Source organism: Argentina anserina, chromosome 6, assembly GCF_933775445.1.
Source record: "Argentina anserina chromosome 6, drPotAnse1.1, whole genome shotgun sequence".
Lineage (NCBI taxonomy): Eukaryota > Viridiplantae > Streptophyta > Magnoliopsida > Rosales > Rosaceae > Argentina > Argentina anserina.
Window position 1 is genome coordinate 8,960,165 of NC_065877.1, and position 20,091 is coordinate 8,980,255.

Consider the following 20,091-nt stretch of genomic DNA (forward strand, 5'->3'; position numbering starts at 1 on the left):
TGTATACCTTAGATTGATAAAAAAAAATTCACAGAGAAGCAAAAAAGCAAGAAGAATCTCAGAGCAACCCTCTTTCATTTGATACCATACCCACTCCGAACTGACCACCGTACAAGGTACAACAAAACTCGCAAGAGGTTGTCGCCGCCGATGGCGGTGCTCCAAGTAATTCCGACGAAACCGGAGCTTAAGGTTTCTTGATTCTAGATATTCTCTTCATTATGAGCATACTCATATCAATCTCCTTTGAATTTGAACATTATTTTGCATATTTAGATATTTCCTCTCGGCATGTCACACTCAGTGTCACACTACTTATCACACATTCTTTCACACCTCACATATACTGTCACACCCGCTATCACATAACCTATTACACTAACTGTCACACCATTTGTCACACTACATATCACACCCGTTGTCATACTACATGTCACACTTGTTGTCACACCCCCTGCTACACTACCTATTACGCCCGATGTCACACTATCTATCACACTAACTGTCATACCCGCTATCATACTCGCTGTCACATTACCTATCACACTAAGTGCCACATGACTCACACCCCCTATCACACTAACTGTCACATCCACTGCCACACCCGTTGTCACACCCGTTGTCACACCCGTTGTCACATTGTTTTATGTGACTGTTATGACAAGAAAGAAGAAGAAGAAGAAGAAGAAGAAGAAGAAGAAGAAGAATTGGTATGGGCACCCAGAGAAATGCTATGAGCACCCATGATTGCATCTGCATCTTCTCTGGTGCAACACTTGACATCGCCAGGGATGTGGTCGCTCACATCTTCTCGAACAAGCACGAGTGTCCTCATCAGCCTCTATGGCCGCAAATTAGCCCCGCCACTACTTCCTTCCTCGAACCGCCACCCTACGCCCACGTGATTTGCACTTCTCCATGAGCAAGACTACACCACTACTTCCTTCATGCAACAAAAATGGTGGAAGAGGTCGGGATCAGTGAAGAAGATGCGTGCAATAGAGAGGAAAAAAGAGAGTTTAGGATCAGTGAAGAAGATGGGCGCAGTTGGAGTCGTACCAGGCTTGCTCCTTAAGTCGGAGATATGTGGCCGAGCTTCTGGAATTGAGCTTTGGCGTCGGTCAAATCGGTTGGGTCTTTGATCGACCACTGCGGTTGGTGCTGATCGGAGTATGTGATTGTGGTGGTCGTTGATCCGGCGACGGCCAAGCTTGGATGGCAAGGGGGTCGGCGAAGACGGAGTCAGAGGCAATCGTCAAAGGAGAAAGAGAGAGATGTGGAAAAGCTGAGTGGCACAAGTCATAATTATCAAGCAAATTCAGGGCAACAGTCTAACAAATGTTATGAGGTGATTTTTTTTCTAATTCCTACATCTTTCTTAATTTTTTTTTGGATTAAATACTTGTAATACCCTATATTTTAGGTGTAAAAACAGTTTTGTCCTTCTACTTTCAAATTTAATCTGTATATCCTTTAACTCTTATTTTTTAACAGTTTTGTCCAATATTCCGTTAGTTGACCGTCAAAAAATTTCGTTAAGCCGTTAAAATGTCTAGAATATCCCCAATTCAAATCAGATTTTTTTTTCTTATGCCTTTTTTATTTTCTTTTTCGGTTTTTCTTGTTTTTAAATTTAATTCATCATATGTGCTATCAAATATATATAATTGTAATCAACACAAAATATCAAATTAATTGTAAACAAGAGAATGACGATCTTGCTCCCTATTAAGTTATCTTTAATTTTGTTGAACGCTTACGAGAACTTGGAGCAGATGTAAAACAAGTAAAATGGAATGACTCTCCTCACGTATGTGTGCTTCAAAACTCAAACTTAGAGCGAATGATAGTGAATGCATTACTTGAAAACTTTATAACTAGTCATTGCACTATGTTTCCAATTATAATCTAATCATTGTCGTACGACAAGAGGTTTAGTTCCAAGCATTACTTTTGAACCTTTTTTCTTCCTTTGGTCAGAACACCCAAGTCCATTATTAGAAATTTTCTTAATTTGCTTGTGCAGTAAGAGGAGAATTAATGACAATTTCTTAACATCAAGTTGGAAATAAATAATTTGAAACTATTTTGGCATCAAAGTATGGTTATGATAGTAGAAGTCTTTCTTGTCTTAGCATTGTAGAAAATAATCAAAATATGTTTGTAGAGCATCATAATATAAAGGAAGTTTCTAACTGAATTTGAGTACTGACACTCACATGTCATTTTAGGCATTATCCAATTGATTATAAGATGTTTACAATTAATTTGATAATTTGTGTTGATTACAATTATATATATTTGATAGCACATATGATGAATTAAATTTAAAAAGAAAAAGAAAAACCAAAAGATAAAATAAAAAAGGCATAAGAAATAAAAGAAAAAAATCTGATTTGAAATGGGGTAGACATTTTAACGATTTAACGGAATTTTTTTACGGTCAACTAACGGAATGGACAAAACAGTTAAAAAATCAGAGCTAAAGAATATACATATTAAATTTGAAAGTAAAAGGACAAAATTGTTCTTACACCTAAATTATAGAGTGTTACAAGTATTTAATCCATTTTTTTATGTTATGTGTCTAAAATACTTTTTTATAAGAAGCCTAAGAAAATACCCAATATTCTAATATTTAAGCAAGTGTAAATAACATAAAACATAAAAGCCCGTGGGGGTAAAGTGGCTCAGAGCCCATGTGGACGTGTCAATATCCAGACTCCAGTTGGAGGCACCCGCAACCTTCTCTCCTTCACTTGTTGCTGTAGACTCGCTTCTCTCTTTGAATTCTGATACATTTTGCTTCGATGATAAGTGCATGCCACCTTCACTTTCACTTCCACAATTTCACCCAGTTACTCTTTCACTCGCACAGTTTAGTAATTTCACTTCATTTCTCTTTCACGTATTAGCCATTTCAGGGTTCTATTATGTCTGGCCATTTGAGAAGACCGCCGGAGGACATGGCTTGCATGAAATTGGGAGTGAAGTCTGAAGCGTTTCATCGGGAAGGCCAGACATGGTAAACACTTTTCTGCTCTGATCCAACAGATTAATACATATAATATAGAATTCATTAGTCACATATTAACTCCCATATGTATGGTGTTCGATAGGTTGCTTCTTGTATTTTAGCAAGTGTGATCTTTTGTAGTAGGCTTGAGAAAGCAAGAAAGTAGAATCTTTTGTTCATCAGTGATCAGTTTATGCATTTCTAATGTTTATGAGGGATGGCACCATTGGCACAGATACACAAGCTAGTCAGAAATCATATTGTCTAGTCCAGGACTCCAGGCTACTCAAAATTTTGAAGTTGACAAGGTTCCACTGAGATAAAAGCTATGGAAATTTAGTTTGAAATGGGGTGTGGTTTTTCAGAAAAGAAATATTCTGATGGAAAATTCATTAGCAACAGAAAGTGGTGAGAGTTTGTGGAGATAAATCCATCCGTGGGATCAAGATTGATTTTATATAGAGGGATAGCCGGATAGGATGCAATGATTTTGATTTTTGGTTGGATATATATCTAAATATTGAATCAGAATATCCATGCATGTACAAGATGATCGTGGGTTTATTTCCTGGATCTGATTTATGTTTTTCTTACAGGGTTTGCACAACTGGGCTACCAAGCGATATTATTGTTCGAGTTGGCGAAATGTCTTTCCACCTCCATAAGATAGATCATAGATGTGCATGAGATAGATCATAGATGTTCAGTAGTTAATTAAAGCATGTTGTCTAAGCAGTCTAGTCAGTGTGTGAGCCATTTCGAGTGCACAAGGACCTCTATGTGTTGTTATTTCTGCATTCGCTCACGACAACTCTTCTTTTTATGTACATTACCATTCTCTAATCGGCATTTTTAATTTGGAACTACTGCAGTTTCCATTGCTTTCTAAAAGTGGTCTACTAGAGCAGCTTATCGAGGAGTGTTCTGATGAGGAAGGCTCACCTTGTACGCTGCAACTTCATGGTGTGCCTGGAGGAGCTAAAGCTTTTGAGCTTGTAACCAAATTTTGTTATGGTGTCAAAATAGAGCTGACTGCTTTAAATGTTGTCATCCTTAGATGTGCAGCAGAGTACCTCAGGATGACTGAAGAGTACGACCAAGGAAACCTCGTTGCACAAACAGAGATTTTCCTTGATGAAATTTTCGGCAGTTGGAGAGACTCCATAATAGCTCTTGAAACATGTGAAGAAGTGCAACCATATGTTGAAGAGCTCCATATTGTGTCAAGATGCATTGATTCACTAGCTACAAAAGCTTGTTCAGACCCAAAGTTGTTCACCAGGCCTATGTCAAGAGGAAGTGACATTAAGAAGACAGCAGGCACTGTGTCATGGAATGGAATAGCTGCTGAAAGTAAGCCACAATCACCCGGTGAAAATTGGTGGTATGAAGATACATCCTTCCTGAGCTTACCTCTCTATAAACGCTTGATTCAAGCTGTTGAATCAAAAGGCATGAGTCCTGAGAGTATTGCGTCTTCTCTCATAGCTTACGCTAGAAAGTATCTCCCCTTGATGAATCGGCTATCAAGCTTTAATGATGCAACTCATGCAAATTCAGGCACAAACATTTCTGATGAAGACCAAAGGGCTTTGCTTGAAGAAATTGTGGGGTTGCTTCCTAATAAGAAAGGAGTAACATCCTCCAAGTTTCTGCTCAGGCTCTTAAGAACTGCTATGATATTACATGCAAGTCAATCATCCAGAGAAAATTTGGAGAAAAGGGTAGGTGCACAGCTGGACCAAGCTGTTCTCATTGATCTTCTAATCCCAAATATGGGATACTCAGTGGAGACTCTCTATGACATAGACTGCATTCAGAGGATTCTTGATCATTTTATGTTGGTAAATCAGCCTTATCCATCTTCTCCATGCATAATCGAAGAGGGGCAATTGATGAGTGGTACTGATTTTTTGACACCTATTACAATGGTGGCCAGTCTGGTAGATGGATATCTTGCCGAGGTAGCACCAGATGTTAATTTGAAGTTACCAAAATTTCAGGCACTGGCTGCAGTTATCCCCGAATATGCCAGGCCGCTAGATGATAGCATTTATCATGCCATTGATGTTTTCTTGAAGGTAAGGCAAACTTCTAAGTGCATATCATGCATTCATGCCATGTTTAACTGAAGTCTGATATGTACTTGCTCATTATGTCTTTTTCTGAAGTACTAGCATACTAGGTACTATATATTGAGATCATATGTTTGTGTAACCTTAGTTATGTATCCGTTTGTGCCTGCTAACTAGTAACCACATTGTCTATCAGGCACATCCTTGGCTTACAGATGCTGAAATGGAACTACTATGCAGACTGATGAACTGCAATAAACTGTCATTGGAAGCCAGCACACATGCAGTGCAGAACGAAAGATTACCTCTTCGCGTAATTGTTCAAGTCCTCTTCTTTGAACAGCTTAGACTACGAACATCAATTTCTGGCTGGATGTTTGTTGACAATCTAGAGAACTCGCAAAGTGGAAACCTTGGGCTCCCCAGCAAAAATGATGGTTCCAATCGAGTAGACACCGCACAACTAGAACGAGCTGTGGGGTTTGATTATGAGGTGAGGGAGCGTGTTTTGGAGCTTCAGAAAGAGTGTTCAAGTATGAAAAAGGAGCTTCAGAAGTTGGTGAAAAACAAAAGAAGTTGGAGCATTCTTCCCATAAGGTTAGGGTTTAGAAAAAAGGTTGATCCTTGTTGTCCAAATGAACCAAAGGCCTCTGATAGAATGACACCAGCAGCATGTTTCAGTGAGCCACAAAATCATGTGAATGGAGAAGTGCCTCATTCACCTGCAAAGCATCAAACTTGAGGAAATCATGTACGTTTTCCTTTATTTCTTTTAGATGTTATTCTTTTTTGTATGCCTACCAGTTAATTATCATCACCGAATTTCTTCGTACACAAGAGAAGTCATAGCTCAATTGCAGTTGGGGTTGAATTTCCTATCGATACCTTGATTGTGATCCCCAGTGACTTCTAACCGTAAATGAAAATATCGATTCGGCGGATCCAGCCCAAGGCTTGCCTGGACTGGAGTCCATGCTGAAATTTGAAGCCCAAAAAAATAGTACATTAATGCTAGCCCAAGAAAAAATAGTACATCGATCAGTTTCTACTCTCATCTCCAGAAGAAGAAGAGTTGTGCAGCGTTCGTACTTCTTAGTCTCCACTACTGCTCCAGTCCTCCGCCACTCTCCACTGCTGCTCTAGGCCTCTAGTCCTCCGCCACTCTCCACTGTTGCTTCAGGCCTCCAGTCCTCCCACTCCTCCGCCACACAGAAGAAGAAGAACTCAACTCGATTTGGAAAGTTAGCGTATTTCTTTTAAAGTTATGATTTCGAATTTTCGATCTGTGTAGCTGTATTAGGATTCAGGGGTTTTTGAAATTAAGTTTAATGTTTATGGCTTTTTTCAATTTAGAGATGAGGTTGACTAACTTAATATTGTCAAAAAAAAAATTTGGCATTCGGCTAAATTTGAAGCCCTCCCTAAGTCCCCTAGATTTCGATCCAAGATCCATGTCCACTAGGGGACTAACATCCATCAACAGTTGGAAATCACTCATACCCCTGAAAGCGACTGTCTTTGAAATTTGTCACAAGCTTTTGCACAGATTGAAAAGAGCCAGAGGGTCTCGAACTCTCTATTAAGCTGACATGAGAGACAGTAAACTGTTTCCTTTTTCTCTTGTACTTAATATTCCAACCAATCTTCACTACTCACAAGCACCGTTAGTGGAATCAATCACAGAATGATGTTAGAACTCAGATGAAGAAACTGGGTCCTGATTGCCCCTAACCCTTACTCCCTTACTCTTCTATCTTCATAACTAATGTGACCCTCCATAGGCCACATCACATGTCACACTGTCTCCATTGCTGGAACTTGGAAGGCAAAGTCACTCCCTCTTTTTTTCAATTAGCGAGGTCCCTCCCTCTTTTTTCAATTAGCGAGGTCCCACCCTCTTTTTTCAATTAGCGAGGTCCCTCCCTTTCCATATCCAATCAACATGACTTGTCCTCTCCTTTGTATTTGCTTGTAGTTGGTTAGCTTAACCTCCACTGCTGGCCATAGCTCCCAACCTTAACAGAGAGCCGTACTTGAAAAGATTGGCCAAGTAGGCGCGTATCATTCTGTTGCCATTTACTTTCTTGAATTTTCTTTTGTTTTGTTTTTGAACATTAGAATCTCCTTTATGAATTCATTGATCCTGCACAGCCATCTTCTCACTAAACTAATCATTATATCTCAAGAACATGTATAGAGGGAGTTAAGAACAGTCAAACATTTGGTTTAATAAAAAAGAAAGGAGTAGATTATAAATCAGTTAACTACCAATAGGGGAAGGTTCACAAGCCTCTACTACTTGCTTACTTACAACTAAAGCAGGGAAAAGATAAATCCGCAAGAACAAATGTTGAAGATTGACACAGTAAGGTCCAGAGCAATAATTTACAGCAAAGAAACTTCCCATATTAGAGATTTAGAGTTCTACAAATTACTGATTAGCCTCTTCAACTACTGAAATTTCCACAGGCATCTTTGCTCCAATGCTACAATTTCCTTTCACCTAGAAATACCGAATTCTTGGGTGCAGCCAAGCTATGCCATCTCCCAGTTCAACTTTGAAGCAACTCTTTCATGACAGGGAACATAATCCTATCACCATAGGCAAGAAATCAATACCATAAACCACAAAGGAGGTGAAGGTCTTAATTTTTCGGTGTGAAGTGTTTAGGGAGACTTACAATAAGCAATAGTAACTTTACATGTGAAGTTGGTGATTATTTTAAGTAAAAAATCAGAGACAAACAAACAAAGAAAATCAAGAAATGTTTTGGGTTACCTCCAATTTCTTCACCAACTCCATTGCTGTAGGTGCTGATATTATAATGTGGCGTGCATTTGGGCTAATAAATCCTTCTTCCACAGCAGTATCAATGAAAGATAGCAAGGAGTTATAGTATCCATCAACATTCAGTAATCCCACCTGGAACAAAAAAGTTGATTTAAGCCCAAATTTCTGTAAATTAAATTACGATTGATTTGTTTAAAGTTATCAGAAAAGCTTTACTTACTGGTTTGTCATGAATTCCAAGCTGAGCCCAAGTTATCACTTCAAGTAACTCTTCCAGAGTCCCATAACCACCTGCATGTAAAATGTCATTAATTTGTCTCACAGTTGAAACAATTAGGTCAAACAGTAATGTGACCCCTAGGACCAGAATCATGATGTTAATCATTAGTATGATAGTATCTCTGATAAAAGATAAAAGGGCAGATTAATTTGTCAGTTCTATTTTTGACCTTGGTGCAATATGTTTTGACTACATAAAGTTCAAATTGTACTTTGCTCATTTGCAGAGGGTGTTTATATTTTTTCAAAAAACTTCCTTTGTTTTTCTTTTTTTTTTCTGGACTATCATCTTCTTCAGGGTTGTTGGAAGAACTTAGACAAAAGAAGAAAAACTGAAAATTTTATCAAGGCATAATGATTATTTTTTCCCTGAAGATCCTCTCCCCCTTCATATATTCTTGATGTTCAAAGAGTGTGGGACGACATGAATGAAGTTATTCATCAGTGTTCAGCATCATTCCATATCAGGTGTTTGTGCAAGTTGGCAAAGACTATTTAGTGAAAGTTTGCATATGCTGAGCTGTTTCTTTAAAGGCAGGAAACAATTGGTAAATTCATTTACTGGCTACAATGACAATTTAGGACAAGAGAATAAATTTACAACAGAAGCAAGGCAAGGTTCCTCAGAAACTCTAATTTTCAGTGTAAGGATGTTGATGGGTCAAGGATTGGTTTGAATGGTTGCTCTCTAATCATCATGGCTCTTGGGGAATGTGAGATTCACACAATCACAATCATAATAGACACATATCATGACCTGATTTCTAGGCTTTTAGTACCATAAAAAACAAGAACCCTCAACAGTAAATCATCAACTTACTTTGACCTATTATGGCCAATATGTTCACAAACACCCTTTTAGTTATTTACTCAGCCTTTTTTGGGGTCAAAACTAAAAAAGTATTTTACTCAATTCATCAAGGGTTTAGGGTTCTCTTCTGACTTGCTTGTTCTGTCTCACTCACCTCTCTTCCATTTCAGTTCATTGGGTTTGTTAAATAATAGCTAAACACAAGAAGGGGAAATGAAAATCTTCACACAAATCAAAAATTCCAATCTGGGCCAATCTTTACATGCTGATATTGGTAAATAAAAGCCATGAAGGATCATATGTGTTAGTGTTTGATTGGTTCAAGAATTCTGGTCCAAAACCAAAACAACTATGCAGGGTCAGTGCAGGGCGTATACTAACCAGGCAATGCAATAAAGGCATCCGAATGCTTAGCCATCTCTGCCTTTCGTGTATGCATGTCTGCAACTGCCTTCACTTCCCCCACAGTTTCACCAGTAATCTGCAAAATGGTACCACCCAGAAAACCATTAAACATATGGCAATTTGGAGCTTTGTGCAGAAAAATAATGATGTTTCGCAGAGAAATGATGAAGTTAATACAAAACATCAACCCAGCTACTCCCCAGCCAGTCCTTTTAGTGGAAAATAAACAAAGTTCCATACATGGAAAAAGCCAAGACATAAAAGCACAAGAAGCAAAATACTTTTCAGTTAAATGAGCATCCTCTATAGACTACACAGAAAAACCAGTAGTGTAGTCTTAGTGCCAAGTACTTGAGTGTAAGGATAAGCTTCCCCAAGCATACATTAAAAAATCACTATATTCTAGAGAACCAAGCAGAAAATAACAAGAAACAAAGCAAGCAACAAAGAACAAAAAGGAAGCAAAAAATAAACAGACAAAATAAAATTAAAATCCCAAAGGGTGTCTAAAGGTTCTCACATCATCCACAGATTCTACACCAAAAAGAAGAAAAGGGAAAGAAAAGAGAGAAAGCAACGAAAGATTGAAAAGAAAGAAAGATGCAGAAAAGATTTGAACAAGAATCTGAATCCCAATGACCTATCTCACATATAGAAATAAACAGTAAACTAAAAAACCTTGTATAATTAAAACGAAAGTAGAAGGACTTTTATTTAGCTAATAGGAAACATACCTCTCGAGGCATGAGCGTCTTGGGAATAACTCTACAGAGAGACAATAACATGACAAAAATCAGTCCCAAAACTCACTTAATTGTTTCTTAATCTCTGTTGTGTTTGTTTAGTTCATTTTTTTCATGGTTTCTGAGATTTCATAATGAAGGAGTAAGACTGTACCCAATGACATGCCGACCACCATCATGAACAGCTTGAGAAACCAAACCCATTAGCCCTATGCTGCCTCCTCCGTAGACCAGATCTATGTTCCTTGAAACCTACGAGGAAAAACCAAACCAAACTCAGCTCAGAAACACTAGACTAATTACTACCAAGTGTTTGTACAAATGGACAGATAAATTTCATGATCATATGAAAGCTATCATTATCTTCATCTTCAAATGGACTTATATAAAATTGAAAAGATTTTGATAATGGCAGAGAGAAAAATTATCATTTACATGCATTATGCTAGAGACAAACTTAGTAGGGAAGAGTTTGAAGGGGTCAATCTTAATTCAGAAAATGAAAATTTAACCCCATGAACCATATGACAAACAAGTTGCAATATCATAATGAGCATGCCCCAAAACCAGAACAAGTTAACATGAAAAAGTTAGAAAGCATAAACAAGATGAAGTTCTGAGAAAGAGCAACTTCCAGATACTAGCTAAATCCATTTGACAAGAAACCAACATAAAATGAAGGCCAAAAGCCATCTACGTACCAACACACCAGTAAGTGAAAGAGTTTAAGAATTCTCAAGAACCCAAATTAGCAAGCACATAGTAAGAAGTATAATAAAAGAGTTTGTGAAATAATGAAAGAGTCATTCTATACCAGCTCTTTCCCAAGCTCAGTGGCAGCATCTTGGTAGCTAGTCTTCTTGCCTTGGCTACTCCCACAGAACACACAAATCCTCCTGAACTTTGAGAGCTTCATTTCAATGCTGTTAATATCCATTTATTTCTCACTCACTCTCTGGTTTTTTTTTTTTTGCTTAAAATTCAAAGAATCTCCTCTCTCTCTCACTCAGTAGTAGAGTATTTCCCTCTCTGTTTCCTTGTTCTTCTCGTTGCACTTCTCATGCGTATTTATAAGCCCGCCTCGCACGTGAGTACTCTTCACACGTTTGGCACAACCGATACTCTCTCACACAAGAAACCTTAGGCACGCGTGGACCACCCTCTATTTCATGATTTTCATCTGTTTTCTATTTTCCCATTCCATTATTTTTTTAAATTACTATTTATTTTTATTTTTCAGTCTCTCACCTTTGTGCTTTAGTACCATTATGATTAAATAATAATAATAATAACTTGTCTATTTATGAACATCCCTCAATGATGTTGTAATGTTTTCTTATCTTGTTTGTTCATTTAGTGATGCAACTCAATAAGGGTGGACCAGGTGGTAGTTTCAATTAATACATTTATTTTGGTGGAGTGTAATTTCATGCTTTGTGGCAAGGAAAATAATTTGTTTATTTACACTAATTTGGTGTAGTGTACATAATTAGTGTATATGCTCAAGATTTTCTTCATGGAGAGGTGCGACAGGGGTGCCTAAGGTTTCAGCCACCACCTCCTTAATTTGATATGTGCAGCAACGGGTCTTTGATTTACGACGTCGTTGGAAGGGCCTCCTTCTTCCGCTCTTATATGGGTGGTGAATGTGGAGGAGAAGGAATGAGCACCTCGGCGTCTGGTTATCTAATTCAGTTTTGATTTTAGATGTTAACAATTTGCCGCTTCGGATAGGGGCAACTCTAGTGAGATCAAGCGTATTATAGATGAGCTCGAGGGAAAAGTGGTTGTCAAATGCGTATGGATTTGTAATAGTCTCACATGTTCTCTTAGGTTGTCTCCAAGGTTAATCAGATAGAAAGTCGAGGTTTAGTTTAGTTCCAACTTAATTTTTAGTTTGCCAGAAAGACTATGACTTTTTTTTTTGGTTTAAAAATCTTATGATTAGGTTACATGTTAGGATGCTTAGTGGTTTTAGACCAACTATGGCACCTGTCACAGGGGGAAGCACTAAGGTTGTTACAGCCCCCTATGAATGGCGAGCTATTTTGTTCTGCAACGATAAAACGATACTTCATTGAAGATTTCCAAAGGGCAGCCTATAATATGAAAGAGACGAGCTGATAACTCATGAGACGAAACCCTATAAGGCTATAATAGCAAAACAACCATCGAGCTCGAGCTAAACAACCCTCGAGCTAGAGCTAAACAACCGTAGGCCAAAAACAACTATATGTAATTATATCTGCTCCAGCTACTGTACTGTTCTTTTCTCTTTAAATTTAACAGAAGTTAATTTGTTTTCACTTTGAAACAAAACATATATATATACATGAAAATGAAGATATCTGTCTTACACTCTTACATAACACAAAATAGTTAACAATTAGCTATATACACTAATCTAGCTAGCCCACTATCTGGATACAATAGTGTTCTTGCAGCTCAAAATCCAGACAAACATTCTTTTTTTTTTTTCTTTCAAAAAAAAACCTCGAAAAGGTCCAACAATGGACAATCCCAGAAGGGTTTATTTATTTAAACATCCCAAGATGGGCATCACGGACTCATAACTAATTTGACATTATAAATTATGAGAGTAACAGAGAGCAAAGTATGGGTAAATTTCCACAGGAGTGAGCTAATACTAATACTAATACAGTAATACATAGTCATATATGGAGCATTGTGCATATGGGAGTGACGAGTCTTTGATTGAGAATAGAAACACAAGTGGGTTATGACCTATCTCCCTTGTGCCCTCATCCACTTCCCTCACTCGACAAACTTGCTGATGCATAGGAAACATTTCATTCTTATTACCTTTCCCCATATCCACCACTCACTCACTTCTCCGAGCATGATGTCCCCAACTCATCTATACTCACTAATTCCATTGCCCTCTTCTCCACCAGTAACATCCTCTGGCTAGCCTCCTCTCCTCTAATCCCCCCCCACACACTATTTTTTTTTTATGAGAAGAAGAGATATTAGTGACCTGAGTTAAATTATTTATCAAGGTGTCCTCCAAGAACGAACTAGGAACACTAAAATTAGAATAAACCCTATAACATGAAGCTCTCTAAGATTGAAGTAGCTACGTACCAACTTTGAGGACTAGAGTTGTAGTTCTAAACCCTATAATTAAATTCTATAAACTAAACTCACCTCTCGGATATTAAATCTAGCTACGATCTTACATGCAGAGCAGCAGAAGAATGTTGAATGAGTGTCATCGTATGTACATGTCAAAATATGCAATTAAATAAATTAACTTAATGTGGATGATAAACTTTGTAAGAGAAAGATAAATTTTGTAACTATGAGATCGTGAGATGTTAATGTTCTGAAATTAAAAATTTTGTAACATTTTTTCGATGATGACAATTTTGTAACATGACTTCAGCTATAAACTACCCATTATGTAATTAGTTATTATGATGTTGTGGGCTAGCTTCTGCGGTTCCAGTTGCATAAAAAATGTATTAGCCCTCATATATTTTAGTGTTGCTCATTGTCTGGGTTGCAGGAACTGAACCCATATTCCCTTTAAATAGTATGCATCAGATTAATTCATTTTTTTGCATCCTCAATCCCCAAAAATTTGGCCCCTTCTGGCTGTTTCCCTTTACCATTTTGTCTGTCTACTTCTTCCCCACTCTCCAAGTCCCCCCAATTTTTGGAGATTATAAACTCATAATTACTATTCTTAATAGGGGATTGAAGAGAACACTAATATACTAGTTTTTGCCTTGTGCATGCTTGCATGCGCGTTTACTGGTTTTGTGTGTTTGTTAGTTGCTGTGTTTATGTTCGGGTTTCTACTTATGGAACAGTTTCCCCTTCATTGATTTCATAAAAATATTACCTACCCATTGAAAATTCTTCTATGCTAAACTACTACTCCCACTAATAAATTATAGATCCCACTTCTTGAATCTCTAGGGAATATTCTTCAAGTAGACCCATTTGGTAAACAAAACAACACCATAATACATGATTCGATTTGCCTATCACTATTCAGAGCTCCAGCGGTGAAGCCCAACCAGCAGCACATGACCTGCTTTCGTAACAGAGTTAGTCTCCCCATCTACCCAAAACAAGATCTGCATTACTAGTTCACTACCATTCTCATCTAGCAACCTCCGCGCCGCTTTTGGAATCCAACCCCCGTGAACTCGATGTCGCCGACCGAGAACCTTACATTGCATCATCCACTTAGAATAAATCTTTGATGACGCGAACCACTAGAGACTGGACATCCGAGAGCACATACCCTTCTGCTGCACACTCCTTCCCCAATCCGCCGGCAAGACCTCAAAACCCGAACGGAAACCCAAACCCAATCTGAATCACCCCCCACCTTCGATCTCTCCCTCAAAGTCCTCTCCTCCATCGAGCAACCAAAACCTCTCCTCCTCCCTCCCCTCCGAAATCCAATCCAATCCTAGCTCCGCCACCCAATATCGACGATCTCTAATTGCAATTCAATCTGGCTATTTACCCGTCTATATATTTCTGCTTCATTTTAGGTTTCAGTTACGCTAACGGCGTCAGTCTCGGCGTAAGTGCCACAAGGAGACGAAGGATTAAATCAATCGTTGGGTATTAATTATTATTTTAACGGTCGGTGCCTGAACTCGACGGTGCACCGAATCCTCTTCCTGCCTATTATGGTAATAAGTCTTCTTTAATAAGATTCAATTGCAAAAGGAAGAACACAAGTTCTCATAATACATATGTGAGAAACTGAGAATCATTATTTTCATACTAGCTCCTACAACAATTATCTTCTTTTTTTTAAATCCGAAACTACAGGTTGGTGCCTATAATGCAAATAGAGCCTAAATTATCATAATTGAATTTGTATGAACACAGTTTAGGATTTGGTAATGGCACTTTTAAGAAATTGGGAGGGGGACAAAAACAAAGATAAATATGCGGATCTCTCTCTAATATTTTACAGCCAATACAAAATCATAAATATGGGAATGGGATACCATTTTGTGCGACAAATGCCTGCAGCACAGCTTGAATTGCAAGATGTGAGATTTAGTACAAGCATAAATAGAGAAACAATTGCAAAAATTTCTGAACCCTGAACCCCTCTCTCATGCTTTGAATTTCTTTGACTGCAGAAGATTTTTTTTGATCTAAAACATTCAGGGTTGGATTGATCTGTCACCACCTAACATTACTCTTTATTACCTATCATTTTCCAATGCTACCATGACTCTTATAATTTGTTGTAAAGCCCCATATCTTGTTACTCATAGATTTGAGACAGATTTATAGCAGTTGTTGGTAGAGCTTCAATCTGTCCCTATTCATTATCTACATTTCATATTAATCCCTACATAAAACTTTCAGATATTCCTACAAGTTAAAAGGTTAAATCCCACTCTCACAGTCTGAAATGGAATCTAGAATTTTGGGTAAATGGCATCAGAACTTTGCAGCTGCCATGATGCTCTGATAAAAACTTACCTTCTTGCAATGCATAATCAGAACTCAGAGCTCAGAAGCACTCAGATTTAGTGGTAAAGCCTGGGGTAGCCATTGTCCATTGCTATAATTACAAACTTCCCCTCGCTAGACATATGTCCTCTTGTGATTGGAAAAAATTGCTTCAATTATATGCTCTAAGAATAAAAGTTGCATAGTATGCAACTTCAGCTGTTACCCCAAACTCAAGGTGACACCTGTGAATCTGTGATGAACATGAACATTATTCATATCCAATCCACCCAAAGTTTTGAGCTCCCTTTTCAGTTTCAATTCGGAAGGGCCGGGAAGGGGTTTATCTCTTTTTCAATTTGGTCTCTCAAAGTTGAAGCAAAACCAAGACCCTTTTCCCTTTGTCTGAAATCTTTCATGGTCATTGGGTTCTTTTTGACTTGTTCTGCAGATCAATTTAGCACAAATTTTCAGGTCCTAACTACCAATTGAACTTGAGCTTAAGTGATTATTGGCTTAAGTTTTTCCAAAGTTTTGGTAATGTCCCTTGTGAACTTTACTCATGACAAAAGACCAAAAGTTGTTGAGGCTCAAAAGGGTTTTAGTGACTGGTAGTTTTAGTCTAGATAGCTAATTACTTAACCTGCACTCAATCCATTTCTATATCTTCCTTCTTCCCTTTTTGCAATTTGTTCTCCCTTTTGGGGGGTCTTTGCTGTAGCAACAGTTGGAACTGATGTAATAGCTAGCTTGGAGGGAAAAATTGGATCAAAGGAAATGATTAAGAACATCATGCTTAGACTGTTAGTTCAGGTTTTATTTTGACTCGATCTCTCTCTTTTCTTTTTACTTTCAGAACATAATGTACTTTTCTTTTAGAAAAGGAAATTGAAAAGAAATAAAAAAATTTAAACTCTATGTGCACCGAAAGAAAGAAGAGGGATTAGAAGTCTTACCAAAAAATTCAAACTGGCATGTATTAGGGATTTAATATTAGATTGTTTGCTTTATGGAGTTTATGCCGCTTGAAGAAGCATGCTGGCCATTGTTGTTTTAACTTTATAGCTTGTTAATTTATCTTTGATTATTTTTATTTTTCTCCCACTTGGGGAGACCTTAAGCAAGTACCCCTCCCAAGTGCAATGGAGGTCACTTGCCTAGGCCATGAGCCTTCTTGATCGCCCATTGACCCCGTGATTACACATCAAATGGCATAATAAGAGTTCATTTCACATGTACGTACATGCAGATAATACAAGTGCTAGCTAGGAACTTGCTTCAACTCCAAGCAATAAAAATTACCAGTTGCGCTTCAGCCGTATCAATGCCTATTTTCTGTAAATCAGCTTCATATAATAATTTTATCTGGTGAAAGAATGACAAAACAAAAAGAAAAACTCTCGGAAAGAATATCGATCAACTAATTGTATCCAAGAGCTAACGAAATTGCACGCTAATATGCTTGCCAATAGCAACCGACCGGCCATGCTAATCGATTGTGAGTGTTAATTAGAATTTAGAAGTACCTATCTTTACGGTGGAAAGGGGTCGATGAAGAGAACATAATTAAGATCATGGCTAATCTGACAGAGATAGAACAGGAGAAGAGTTCAAAGAATGGTACATGTCACGGATCCCAAACACAAAATTCATACAGGAGTGCAAGATTTATGGAGCAAGATAAGGATCAAACTTTCCAAGTCGCAGTTGTCCTCAAGTCATTGTCTTCTTCCGCAAGTAAAAAATGCGTTCCAAGCAGATTCAGGAAATGACAAAATGTACTCATCATGATCAGATTAGAAAGCCTACGTGTAACTCAAGGCAGACCAAGACATAGTGGTTTTCTACATCATGTACGTGGTACATAGAATCGTACGTGCATGAACCCGAGCTGGAAATGGGGAAATTGGCTAGCTAGCTAGCTAGTAATCTAGTAACAAGCATTAGGTTTTTGAGGTTAAGTACACTATAATAATGCCTGGGATTCTCAAGTTACAAGTTGCAGGCAATTGGTGGTTACCTTTGAATGTGGGTAAGCACTAAGCAGTGCGATTTTACAAGTTGCATGAACTGCAATGGAGTGGTCTGTGGGCAACTCCGTCTGTCAGTTCTCTTCTTGGACCCAATAATACGATATATGATATTTCCTCAATCCGCATCATGATCAGTATGCGCTAGGTGTCAGCATTGTTATCGTCGAAAGATCGATTAACGACTGGTTTTTCGACAGAGCTAGGTAGACGTACACGACTTAAATTTGAGATTAAGTGCATGGCACCCATGGCGGTCAAATGATCATTCTCAATTTTTAAACTTTGAGTATAATTGGTTGAAATATTAGATAGTACAACTTCATTATTGCATTTAAGTATGAATTTTGACCTTCATGACAATATGTTAAAGTCATATGATTGAGTAATTTTACCCTAATTTTCAATTATTCACACAATTCTTAAGACTTGTTATCATCATTAATCAATGAATCTATAATATTTTATATATATTTTCTGTACATATATATGTAAACTAATATATGTAATATTTTTAACAATTAATATGAAAGTTTTTTTCATTTTTATGCGAATAGATTATTCTTCCAAATGAACACTTATTAATTTAGAATCAGTGAAAATTCTCTTATCGTTACATTTTATTTACTTATAAACTTTGACCCTCTTAATTCATGTTTCTGGCTACGCCACCTGATATCCAAATGTAATGAGTGGTAAATGGAATTTAAAATGTGTGCGAATCAATATATACGAGAGTTAATATGATCACTCTATGATCTCAAATGGCCGGAACACGAGAGCTAATATGATCACTCTATGATATTAAATAGAACGATCAAACACATCAACATGTATTGCATGCCACCGGCAGTTTAATTGTATTACTTAGATTTCTGTGTATCCGTGTACGCATTCATAAATTCCAGAGAAATTTAGAGATAACATAATTTTTCTAAAAGAAATTTGCCGACAGATATCAAACAAGAAGATTTTAGCTAGCTTGACATACTAGCTAGCTATAAATTTCTCCTAACTAAGACTATGTACTGGGGGCGTAATGAGACATTTTGGGGGATTCACATTTCAAATTTCAGATGAATAGTGACATGCACGTTAGTTGGTGGCTTGCTTGGGAGACTTGAAATCACTTGATCGAGCCAGGACGTACGACGGTGCCTCTGCATCTTAAGTTGGGCGTTTTAAAAGCCTAATTGCATGGTGTTGTCTTTGACTAAGAGATATATGAGCCAAAATAATAAGAAAGTAAGACAGCAAAGGACCTAATAAGAAAGCAAACGAACTTTAGACACATCTTACCTATATATTTTGGTTTGGTTGGTTTCTTTTTGGAGTTTCAAATCAACAAGGGCTAGCTTTGTTAGCTTGCCCACCAAATTAAAGAGTAAACAAACGAAAAGGCAAACAGAAAACTATCTAGTTCTGCTTGCTGGTGTGAGGACTGTTAAAGACAAGTGAAAGAGACTTTTATGCATGAATATTGACACGAAAAGATAGATTCATTTTCGAATTCGAAACAGGAAAGCGTTTTCATGTGGGAAATTTGGTACTATATTATTTTGGTGTATCTGAATAGTCTAAACTCCTTAAACCCTAGCTTGTTTGAAGGACTAGAATCATAAGCTGCAGCTAGCTTTTTGACTCCTTTTATATACTGATCTATATATAAGTATAGATATTATATCGTTATCATGCCGACAGCAAATAAAGAGGAAAATTTAGTATTCGAGAATTTTCATATTCAAAATCTTTGAATAATTTGGATGGCTTTTTCTATTTGTATGCAGGCCTTAGTGCCTTGAATAAGTTTCGAAGAATATATACAGATTTCTATGACCCCATGCATGCACTTTAATACATGTGACGGTTAATATAGTTAATGTATGTCCAAATTGATCATTTCTTCTAATCAATTACTCCCTCATTTGTTTAATATAAGTCGTTTTAGGAGTTTTCACACAGATTCAGAAACAATTTTAATGACAATTTAACCCATATTTAAGGCTTCATTACTCTTAATTAATACTCATCGCTTTTCTCTTTTATTCGTGTCATTATTGTAGCTCAGGGATAAATTATGAAATACTATGAAGTTAAAGCTAAAACGAATTATATATTAAAACGAAAATCAAAACTTAAAACGATTTATATTAAAAAATGGAAGGAGTAATTAATTAATCGATTGTTATTAGATCTGTGACCAATTAACAAAACCCATATGACAATGTCACTCTATTAATATGCACTATGTTTGGAATTGAAGAAAAAGTGATGACAATGGCAAGTAGATGTGGAATATTGCGGCCAATCGGCCATGACTAGATTGTGAGTAAAGGGATGCATGCATACTGGAATTATAATCCAACAACATGTGTAGAACTAATTTTACTCAGAGGGCCAATTACAAAGCTGAAGGCATTTTAGTATACTGTATGTGAAATAAAAAAATTAAATGAAATTGCAGGGGAGAATTTTTATGGTGGT

The 20,091-nt window shown here is 37.3% G+C and overlaps 2 protein-coding genes across 2 annotated transcripts; one reads left to right on the forward strand and one right to left on the reverse strand.

Annotated features, from left to right (window-relative positions):
• Positions 1–3,892: 3,892 nt before the first annotated feature.
• Positions 3,893–5,833, forward strand: LOC126798373 (BTB/POZ domain-containing protein At5g03250). The gene is made up of 2 exons (XM_050525324.1): positions 3,893–5,097; positions 5,288–5,833. Exons 1-2 carry the CDS (start codon positions 4,096–4,098, stop codon positions 5,831–5,833), a joined length of 1,548 nt encoding a protein of 515 aa, XP_050381281.1. The 5' UTR covers positions 3,893–4,095.
• A 1,491-nt stretch (positions 5,834–7,324) lies between these two features.
• On the reverse strand, positions 7,325–11,122 carry LOC126798369 (cytokinin riboside 5'-monophosphate phosphoribohydrolase LOG3). Its single transcript, XM_050525319.1, has 7 exons — positions 10,935–11,122; positions 10,275–10,372; positions 10,112–10,142; positions 9,354–9,453; positions 8,103–8,173; positions 7,871–8,014; positions 7,325–7,683 (listed from the first exon to the last, which is right to left on the reverse strand). The coding sequence occupies exons 1-7, from the start codon at positions 11,055–11,057 to the stop codon at positions 7,627–7,629; spliced, it is 624 nt and encodes a 207-aa protein (XP_050381276.1). The 5' UTR covers positions 11,058–11,122; the 3' UTR covers positions 7,325–7,626.
• Between the last annotated feature and the right edge of the window lie 8,969 nt (positions 11,123–20,091).